We start from the raw sequence: 10,602 nt of genomic DNA on the forward strand, positions 1-10,602 counted from the left end.
AAGATGTTTCTGTCATTTCAGGTCGTTCTTATCTCACTGATGTTTGTTCAAGTGTTTCTGATCAGTTTGAATCAGTTATTTGATGATATAAAAACAGGCTGCGACGTGATGATTGACAGCTGAGACTGGCTCAGGATTGGTTGAGTGTGTGGGCGGGGCCTCGATGCACAGACTCTATACTCAGAGTTCATATCCAGATAGATCCAGATAGAGGGAGGAAGTGAAGACGTGTCGGACGTCTTTATTTACAGTCCATGTTTTCAACACTAAGATGAGAAGTAAGGAAGGGATCAGGTTTCATTTTCTTAATGAAATTAAACGACCATTGAACAGATAAAGCCGTCGCGTCGTCTTTTAACTTAACGACGCCAAATGATCCTGTACATGACTCAGTTTTTTATATTTTATTTTTAAAGTTATTTTAACTTTAACATTCACTGGCATCGCATGTCAGTGTCACTTGATTACATTCATGAGCAGTGTATATACTGTGTGAGCAGGAAACATGGCTGCAGAGGTAACACCCCTCCACAGGGGGGCAGTGCAGCAGCAGAAAGGTCACCTGCTGCACTGCCCGTCACTCCCAACTCTGTGGTTCAGACGTTTTGAAATGTAGCACAAAGCGTTTGAAATGACATTTACCATGTAGCACAAAGCGTCCACATACAGGTGTGGACTACAAAGATATGGCTAGTAATTGTTCCATGCGAATGCTAAGCTAACTGCAGCTGCGAGCTCTTATTCACATGTATTTTACAGAGTACATATGTGCAAAAGACAAACCGGTTCAATCTCTTCTTCGCTGCTCCAAAAGGCACCGAAGTGTGGACATGTCTGTTCTTACTGCTGGCTGTAGCCTCCCAGCTGAGGCATGTAGCTGGAGGCAGGCGCCGTCGGCAGCCAATCAGCTGACTGCTCATCTGTAAGTGTCAGCTCAGAGTCCTCCTCCAGGGGGCAGAAGTCCAGAGGCTCTAGCACCTCCTGCTGCTCCATCTCCAGCAGCTGGTTGAAGTCGGCGGGGTCGTTCGCCGCAGGTCGTCGCAGGAAGCGCTGGTGTCTGCTGCCCTCCTGCACCAACATGTCCGGGTTCTCCTCGCAGTCCAGCAGGGGCTGCGTGGACTCGGAGCGGGAGAAGATGGCCGACTGCGGCTGCGAGCTCGGAGTCTGACCCTTGTAACCGTTGGAGGCCACCACAGAGGAGTACTGCACGGTACTTGCCGTGGTGTCCACCAACTCTCCGCCCTCGTCGCTGTCGGACACGCTCTGGCGAGGCGAAGACATACAGGAGGAGCCGCCGATGCCGCTGCTGTGCTCCTCGGACAGATACTTGTCCTTCTTCAGAGGAAGACTGGTTTTGTCTTCATCAAACACCGTCTTTCCATCGCACATGTCCACGTCGAGGACACTGATGCCAGACAGACAGTTCTCCTTTGGCGTCTCTGCCTGAGGACGACAAGACTAATTATCCACAGAGAAACAAATGCGAGTCCATTTGTCTGTTTTCATGCAGATACTCTTTTTCTGCTGCGAGGACCAGAGTGAATGAATAATTCTTTAGGCACATGAACAGGTTTCCTGTATGTGACTGTATATGATAATAAAAGACCTGAGTCTCATCAGCCGCCATATTTCTGTGTCCTATATAGAAACGTCATAAATGTGTATATGCATCATATTCATTTATCTCCACTGGAATTAATCTTTTCATCTTGTGATTGTATTTTGCAGTGATTTTGTTCGTGCTGGTGAACAAACACTAAACTTTTATATACAAGTTGGCAACATATTTTACAAACCACACAGAACACTTAATACACCATTTATTCATTCATGTATTCGGCATTTTTTCCACTGGACCTTTCAGGTTGATACTCATTTAATAGACGTCTACGTATGAGCTGAGATAAACTCTGGTATCAATCTATAAAGTGTTTTAAATAATGTACATCATGTTTTCACCCTCATGTGTCAGTGCAAAGGAAGTTCTTACTTTTAACGGATAATCAGGAGACCAGTATCCAATCGTGCTCTCTCCAGGGTTTGGAATCTGAGGCCAGAAGTTCTTCTTGATGCTGCAACAGACAATAAATAAATCAGATCAGGATCCAAAGGACAAAGAATCCACCATATCAATAACAAAATCACTAATAATTTAAAATGCTTTCATTTGTCTGAGCAGTTTTTAATCCAGTGGTGAATAGTTCAAACTACATCTTCTTGTGGAAAGAAACTAGTTGATAAGGAGAGAAACGTCTGAACAGCTGTGGTGGGTGACCACAAGCCACTGATGAGACAAATTGAATAAAGACATTCAACAACATCTTCAGATGGATCTAAGACACTGGAGGAACATTTATACTGCAGCGCTCAAAGAGTTTAAATGGAACTTACCTGTCTTTTTTGGAAATACAGATCACCATCGTCATGACGACAACAACCAGAAAGCCAAAACTCGCTCCACCGACGATGAACTCGATCTCTCCCGGTGCTGAGAGGAGAACACAACAGAGTGAGAACCGGCTGCTTCCTGCTCTCATCAACACTGAGGCTGGGTCATTTCAGTTTTTGTAAACGTTGGTAATTCAGCTCTTCAGGTTTTAGAGTTTTATTCAGAGCCGAACGCTGAACGGCTGCGGCGCTGTTGTGCTGCGGTTGTGTGTCTGTCAGCAGCGGAGCATGGGAAGGTTTTTATTACCTGTTGGGCATCGTCCCGTGGTTTTTGCTTAGTTTAAAACAAACAGGAGTTACTGAGGGCAACACTCACCATATTTCAGAGTGGTGAAGGAGTGACGGGAGCCTTCGGCTGAACCTGCGATGGTCGAGGCACTGATCCACGTGTCGTACTTGGTGTTTCCTGACAGTGATGTCAGAGTGAATGAGGTCGTGTTTGAAGGAACGGTCACCGCTGAGAAAATGAGACAGAGAGACTGAGTTAGGAAATCACAGATACACATGTGAAGCCTGTTCAGTGTGACGGATACTTACAGAGTACATCATCCCCACTTGTGTAGAATATTGTGTAGTTTGTGATGAAGCCTCTTCGACTGCTTTGGGGAATCTCTGTCCACACAAGCTCAGCCTCGTTATGTCCTGGTCTACCGTTCAGTCTGACAGTGGGGCCTTTCTCTGGAGCTGTAATTAATGTTCATTGTCAAACATTATCTGTCTTCTTCTAATAACTAAATGAATCGTGACCTTGCTGCATTAAAATCAAATTAACTTCACAGACAGAAGAGAAACATGTGGAGAAAGGTTTTCACGACCTGCTTTTAATATTAACAATATTTCAAAATGAACTAACGCGTGTTTTCTCACCACTTTGCTCCAGAAAGGCTCGAACAGTTGCTGCCTGCCCCGTCCATCCAGAATATATTGGATACACAGACACAGTGTAGCAAACAAACTTCTTCAGGTCGCCTACATATAACATGAAGATCAAGAGTTAAATTAAAGGATAAAAGTTAAATCTAAACTGCATTTGTTAAGTGTAAAGTGGCGAATCAGTGAAGTGGTTCTCCAGCTTCACGCTCAGCAGAAAGAAACTTACCTTTAATAACAGTGAGTCTGGTGCTTCTGTTTTCTCTCTGCCAGTCCATCCCGTCTCCACTGACCCACTGCACCACGTACTCCGTCACAGCTTCAGTGTTCGGGGGTTTCCACTGCAGCCACATCTGGCCTCCGTGGACCCACCCCCTCAGCTCCTCCACTGGGGCAAGCTCTGTAACACATTCACACACAGATGAAAAATCTTCCCCTTCACTCATCTGTCCTCCATTTAGACTAAGTCCCTAAATGTTTATATGGGACAATCCATGAGTGTCAGAACACTGTATCTCCCGAATATCGGTGTCAGCGAACTGCACGTAAAAACATCACTCTAAATGTACGACACGCGTCAGCGGTATATTGTGTTGCATGTATCCCTTTAGTGTATAACTCAGCGTCACCATGGAAACCTACCATGTGCTTTCTCGGGGATGAATAACGACGCTGCAGCAGACTTCCCCACCGAGTTGACGGCAGTGACGTACACTTTGACAGATTTCTTGTCGGCCAGGAGAATGTCTTTGAGGTCGGTGCTGCTCCTGTGGTCGGAGCGGCCGTCGGCCTCCGAGCGGTTGACGGGGAAACTCTCCCAACTTCCATTCTTCACTTTTTCCTTTTGTTCTTGAACCCTCATGTCGAATCTTAATACCCTCCCGTTGGCAAACACTGGATCCTGAGAGGACAGAGTCACAAACTGTTACCTACGTCACCTTCCAGCATCACGTCAGGGAGTAACACAAGTCAATTATAAAAAATACTTTTCTTTATGGTGTCATTGTTTATCTTTATGTGAATTTAGTTAATGTCATTGCATCATTCTGCCACTTTATGTTGTGTATTTAATAAATGATTTAAAAATTAAAATAATAGGATTCAGTGCTTTGCTTGTAAGCACTTTTGCCAGATAAAATAAAATCCTCCATCTTGATTTCGGTAACAGGTTTGTTTGTCTTAATTAATACAGTTTAAACCCAAAAGTCCACAGATGTCTGATCTGCACTTTGATTGTTGTGTGTGACTTTACCTTACAGATAAACTGCACTCGTCGCTCACCAACATCACTTTCAACAACGATTTTCCATAAATCTGGTTTACTTGTTGGTCCTAGGAAAAAGAAAAAACGTTTTACTCGAGCAGTGGACGGATTCAGTCTCTTCACCTTTGTAAATATTTATAACACTGAAGTGGAGATATTGGGTTAAAAGATTTTAATCTAATACACGTTTTGTCAAATTCTGCTAACACCTCCTCAGAGTGAGTCGAACTAAATAACACCATGTTTTATTTGGAGCTTATTAAACTCACGGTCCTCTGGCGTTCTCTTGGTAGCGTTGCTGCTCCATTCACTCCAGTAACCGAAGCCCTCTCTGTCGTTTTTGCAGCGAACCTGAGTGACGTAAACAGTGTCTGGCCGAAGGTTCTGGAGTCTGAAGGACTGAATGTCCTTGGCAGTGTCCACATGAGGCACCTGAAGGACATTATAAATAAATATAATCTCAACTAATAATTAGAAAAGAAAAACAGCAGATTCTCTACGTAAAAGGAAAAAAGACACAAATAAAGACAAACACCGCAGAAGGTCACAAACATACTTACATACACCCAATCATGAGATCCATCTTGGCAGAACCTGATTTCATACGTTAATCCCACATATTGTTTTTCAACAGGACGATTCCAGTTTATGAGAAGAGAGGTGGGAAAATTGTTCTCAGAGATGATTTGGATGTTTGCCGGAGGCTTTGTTTTCACTGCAACAAATGAAATTGAAGATATTGATTCCAATAAAAATCTGCAGTGTAGAAATCAAACACTTAAACAACATTCAACTGACCAAAGTATCCGGCGTCTCTCCTCAGACGCTCAGACTCGATGGTTCCCAGTTTATTCTTTGCCTCCACCCAGATCTCCAGCTCCATGAAGTGTGGGAAAATGGACAGAGACACAGAGGCACTGTTTCCTTCAGTCGACATGTTATGAGAGAGTTCACTGTTGATAAAACACAAAACAAGTTTTAATACCATTTAGGATCTTATGGCATTTGCATTTTTTTGCTGCAGACAAATAACTGACATCTGGACATGTACTCACTTGATGACTTTCAAAATCAGTGTGAAAGTTGTGGCGACGTCTTTGGTTTGACGTCCTGCTGCGACCCAGCTGCACGTGATAGTTGGAGAGATGCGACTTTCCTCCTGAAGAGCGATGCAGGTAAGATTCTCTGGCTTCGTCGGACGATCTGACATTGAAGTGAAACACACACGTTTAAAGTTTTTTGCAACACAAGAAGACAAAGGTTTTTCTGATCTGATGCTCTCCCATCAGCTAGAACATCTTAATTGACAGGCTTTGGTTTTAGCTCTCTCCTCCACCACCACACCTCCTGACTATCTAATAAAGGTCAAATTGCATTAAAAAAACCCACATATTTATATATTTGTAGATAAACTTACAGCCTTTCCGAAGGATGATCCCGTGCATAAATTTGCCTTGATTCAGGACAACGTTGGCCGACACCTTCTTGCAGAGGCATAATAACCATTCATTTTTTTCACCGCTGACATGAATGGTGACGTTCAGAGCTGTTGTGTTGATCTCTGTGTACTGTTCTTTGGGTACCGTCGCCTGAGACAAATTCCAGTAGAGGTCGTCAGCTGTGACTTCGGCTGTGTTGATGATCATGCAGGTAGCCGTGAAGTCAGTCCCTATCTCCACTACTTCAGGATGTGGGGCCGTCAACAAATGGTTGTCACTTCCTTAAGAGCAAGAAAAAGAAGAAACGTTCAGCAACTCCACATTCAGAATCAAACTCGGCCAAAGAAAAAGTCATGATAAGCATTTTAGAAACATTTCACTGTGACTGCTGAGCCAGCAAATATCACTCAGTCTGAGCAGCTCACACAAAACCAACATGAACTTCTGCTGCAGGTTCCATGAAGGGTGACAACACAAGAACATGTCAATGTTATGTTGGTTTCTGTTGTAAGTACACAGCAGTAATCAGCAGTACTCAGCAGTAATCAGCAGTACTCAGCAGTAATCAGCAGTACTCAGCAGTACACAGCAGTAATCAGCAGTACTCAGCAGTACACCAAGACCCTGGACCGGAGCTTTGAAATAGAAGGCAGCCATAATGAATGATGTTAGCTCCAACTAGTTAACTAAGTTACTGACCAGCAGCCGCAGGTGGAGCTGAGGTGAAGCAGGTGAACAGCAGCAGCTGAAGGACTCGAACTCTCTGCATCATGATGACGAGCTGTCAGGGAACAAAAACACTTTAAATATCACACTGGTACTAACTTGAAGAATCAGCATTCACATCGTCAGGAGCTAACGTTAGCTACAGTGTAGATACTTGATGCTAGTCCAGGTGTGTTGTTAGCTAACTGTTGAAGCTAACTCAGTTAGAAGCTAACTCAGTTAGAACACAGGAGCTAACATTAGCTACAGTATAGATACCTGATGCTAGTCCAGGTGTGTTGTTAGCTCACTGTTGAAGCTAACTCAGTGAGAACACAGGAGCTAACATTAGCTACAGTATATATACTTGATGCTAGTCCAGGTGTGTTGTTAGCCAACTGTTGAAGCTAACTCAGTTAGAACACTGGAGCTAACATTAGCTACAGTGTAGATACTTGATGCTAGTCCAGGTGTGTTGTTAGCCAACTGTTGAAGCTAACTCAGTTAGAACACTGGAGCTAACATTAGCTACAGTGTAGATACTTGATGCTAGTCCAGGTGTGTTGTTAGCCAACTGTTGAAGCTAACTCAGTTAGAACACTGGAGCTAACATTAGCTACAGTATAGATACCTGATGCTAGTCCAGGTGTGTTGTTAGCTCACTGTTGAAGCTAACTCAGTGAGAACACTGGAGCTAACATTAGCTACAGTATAGATACTTGATGCTAGTCCAGGTGTGTTGTTAGCCAACTGTTGAAGCTAACTCAGTGAGAACACAGGAGCTAACATTAGCTACAGTGTAGATACTTGATGCTAGTCCAGGTGTGTTGTTAGCTCACTGTTGAAGCTAACTCAGTGAGAACACTGGAGCTAACATTAGCTACAGTATAGATACTTGATGCTAGTCCAGGTGTGTTGTTAGCTCAGTGTTGAAGCTAACTCAGTGAGAACACTGGAGCTAACATTAGCTACAGTATTGATACTTGATGCTAGTCCAGGTGTGTTGTTAGCCAACTGTTGAAGCTAACTCAGTGAGAACACAGGAGCTAACATTAGCTACAGTGTAGATACTTGATGCTAGTCCAGGTGTGTTGTTAGCTCACTGTTGAAGCTAACTCAGTGAGAACACTGGAGCTAACATTAGCTACAGTATAGATACTTGATGCTAGTCCAGGTGTGTTGTTAGCTCAGTGTTGAAGCTAACTCAGTGAGAACACTGGAGCTAACATTAGCTACAGTATTGATACTTGATGCTAGTCCAGGTGTGTTGTTAGCCAACTGTTGAAGCTAACTCAGTGAGAACACTGGAGCTAACATTAGCTACAGTATTGATACTTGATGCTAGTCCAGGTGTGTTGTTAGCTCACTGTTGAAGCTAACTCAGTGAGAACACTGGAGCTAACATTAGCTACAGTATTGATACTTGATGCTAGTCCAGGTGTGTTGTTAGCTCACTGTTGAAGCTAACTCAGTGAGAACACTGGAGCTAACATTAGCTACAGTATAGATACTTGATGCTAGTCCAGGTGTGTTGTTAGCCAACTGTTGAAGCTAACTCAGTGAGAACACAGGAGCTAACATTAGCTACAGTGTAGATACTTGATGCTAGTCCAGGTGTGTTGTTAGCTCACTGTTGAAGCTAACTCAGTGAGAACACTGGAGCTAACATTAGCTACAGTATAGATACTTGATGCTAGTCCAGGTGTGTTGTTAGCTCAGTGTTGAAGCTAACTCAGTGAGAACACTGGAGCTAACATTAGCTACAGTGTAGATACTTGATGCTAGTCCAGGTGTGTTGTTAGCTCACTGTTGAAGCTAACTCAGTGACAACACTGGAGCTAACATTAGCTACAGTATAGATACTTGATGCTAGTCCAGGTGTGTTGTTAGCTCAGTGTTGAAGCTAACTCAGTGAGAACACTGGAGCTAACATTAGCTACAGTATTGATACTTGATGCTAGTCCAGGTGTGTTGTTAGCCAACTGTTGAAGCTAACTCAGTGAGAACACAGGAGCTAACATTAGCTACAGTGTAGATACTTGATGCTAGTCCAGGTGTGTTGTTAGCTCACTGTTGAAGCTAACTCAGTGAGAACACTGGAGCTAACATTAGCTACAGTATAGATACTTGATGCTAGTCCAGGTGTGTTGTTAGCTCAGTGTTGAAGCTAACTCAGTGAGAACACTGGAGCTAACATTAGCTACAGTATTGATACTTGATGCTAGTCCAGGTGTGTTGTTAGCCAACTGTTGAAGCTAACTCAGTGAGAACACTGGAGCTAACATTAGCTACAGTATTGATACTTGATGCTAGTCCAGGTGTGTTGTTAGCCAACTGTTGAAGCTAACTCAGTGAGAACACAGGAGCTAACATTAGCTACAGTGTAGATACTTGATGCTAGTCCAGGTGTGTTGTTAGCTCACTGTTGAAGCTAACTCAGTGAGAACACTGGAGCTAACATTAGCTACAGTATAGATACTTGATGCTAGTCCAGGTGTGTTGTTAGCTCAGTGTTGAAGCTAACTCAGTGAGAACACTGGAGCTAACATTAGCTACAGTATTGATACTTGATGCTAGTCCAGGTGTGTTGTTAGCCAACTGTTGAAGCTAACTCAGTGAGAACACTGGAGCTAACATTAGCTACAGTGTAGATACTTGATGCTAGTCCAGGTGTGTTGTTAGCTCACTGTTGAAGCTAACTCAGTGAGAACACAGGAGCTAACATTAGCTACAGTATAGATACTTGATGCTAGTCCAGGTGTGTTGTTAGCTCAGTGTTGAAGCTAACTCAGTTAGAACACAGGAGCTAACATTAGCTACAGTATAGATACCTGATGCTAGTCCAGGTGTGTTGTTAGCCAACTGTTGAAGCTAACTCAGTGAGAACACTGGAGCTAACATTAGCTACAGTATAGATACTTGATGCTAGTCCAGGTGTGTTGTTAGCTCACTGTTGAAGCTAACTCAGTGAGAACGCCGGGACGGGCTCATCCGGCGCCATGTTGTCAGCAGCAGCAGGTTGTAACTCACCTCCTCGTCAGTGTCGATCAGCTGTTTCTAGATCTCTATCTCCTTTGGATACAAACACGGTGAAAACAGCTGAACTCCTCCAGCGGACATTAGCTGTCTGTGTCTGACAGGCCCCTCCCACTTCCCGTCAGTGACTGTGGTGCGGAAACACTCCACAGATCTCACACTGTGGGGATGAGGTTCAGCCAATTCCGCTCAGCCTGTCTTCTGTTTACACATCTACTGAAAGAAACAGCGGAGCTACAGCTGCTAGTGATTCGTCGGAACAACTGTCAGTCAAGCCCTCTGAACCAATGAGAGGTATCGGATTTTATTGTCCCGGTTTACCGCGTCAGGGACTCTTGTTTTCCGGTTTGTCTCCGCCCCGCGAGCTCCGTGCAACCAAACATGATTATAAACATGATCATAAACAGTTGTTTTAAACCTGAGTGTATATGAATAAATATGTGTTATAAAAGGCTGCTTGAGATTGACCTTTAAAACACAGCTGCTGCTTTTCACAGGTTAGTTGTTATAATGTAATAAAATATATGAACATTACTATTTTTGAAACTTATTTAAATCCTCTAAGATTTCTAATCTTTCTCAGTGTATTGAAGTTATGAACTGAGGATTTGTAATTCACTAGTTTACTGCTACACAAATACAAAGTGGAGTTGTGATGAAGTGTTAGACTGTTTCCTCTCTGCTCGTCTTCCTCAAGCTCAAATCTAAATATGAAGAGAGGAAGTGAAAGAGCAGAGTTAGTTTCTCATTCTCAGACCTGCCTCGTCCTGACTGCCCTCCTCATCTCAAGTGAACGCCTGTCACTCATTCAGATTCATGGGTTAGATCCACAAGAAAACG

The 10,602-nt window shown here is 43.4% G+C and overlaps 1 protein-coding gene across 1 annotated transcript; it reads right to left on the reverse strand.

The window, feature by feature from the left end:
• Positions 1–392: 392 nt before the first annotated feature.
• il6st (interleukin 6 signal transducer) lies at positions 393–9,953 on the reverse strand. The gene is made up of 16 exons (XM_034601704.1): positions 9,757–9,953; positions 6,721–6,802; positions 6,000–6,302; positions 5,638–5,785; positions 5,381–5,535; positions 5,143–5,297; positions 4,852–5,014; positions 4,571–4,650; positions 3,961–4,219; positions 3,548–3,718; positions 3,316–3,417; positions 2,986–3,132; positions 2,765–2,905; positions 2,392–2,488; positions 1,991–2,072; positions 393–1,443 (listed from the first exon to the last, which is right to left on the reverse strand). Exons 2-16 carry the CDS (start codon positions 6,791–6,793, stop codon positions 841–843), a joined length of 2,679 nt encoding a protein of 892 aa, XP_034457595.1. The 5' UTR covers positions 6,794–6,802; positions 9,757–9,953; the 3' UTR covers positions 393–840.
• Positions 9,954–10,602: the final 649 nt, after the last annotated feature.

Source organism: Hippoglossus hippoglossus, chromosome 12 (assembly GCF_009819705.1).
Source record: "Hippoglossus hippoglossus isolate fHipHip1 chromosome 12, fHipHip1.pri, whole genome shotgun sequence".
NCBI classification, from domain to species: Eukaryota; Metazoa; Chordata; class Actinopteri; order Pleuronectiformes; family Pleuronectidae; genus Hippoglossus; species Hippoglossus hippoglossus.

Bases quoted from the DNA above. Each gene is read 5' to 3' on its own strand.
- il6st (XM_034601704.1), bottom strand. From the start codon at position 6,793: ATGATGCAGAGAGTTCGAGTCCTTCAGCTGCTGCTGTTCACCTGCTTC. The intron at 5,015-5,142 runs GTAAGTATGTTT...AATGTCCTTCAG, and splicing joins GATCTCATGATTGGGTGTAT to GTGCCTCATGTGGACACTGC. The intron at 2,906-2,985 runs GTAAGTATCCGT...TCATTTTCTCAG, and splicing joins AAGTGGGGATGATGTACTCT to CGGTGACCGTTCCTTCAAAC.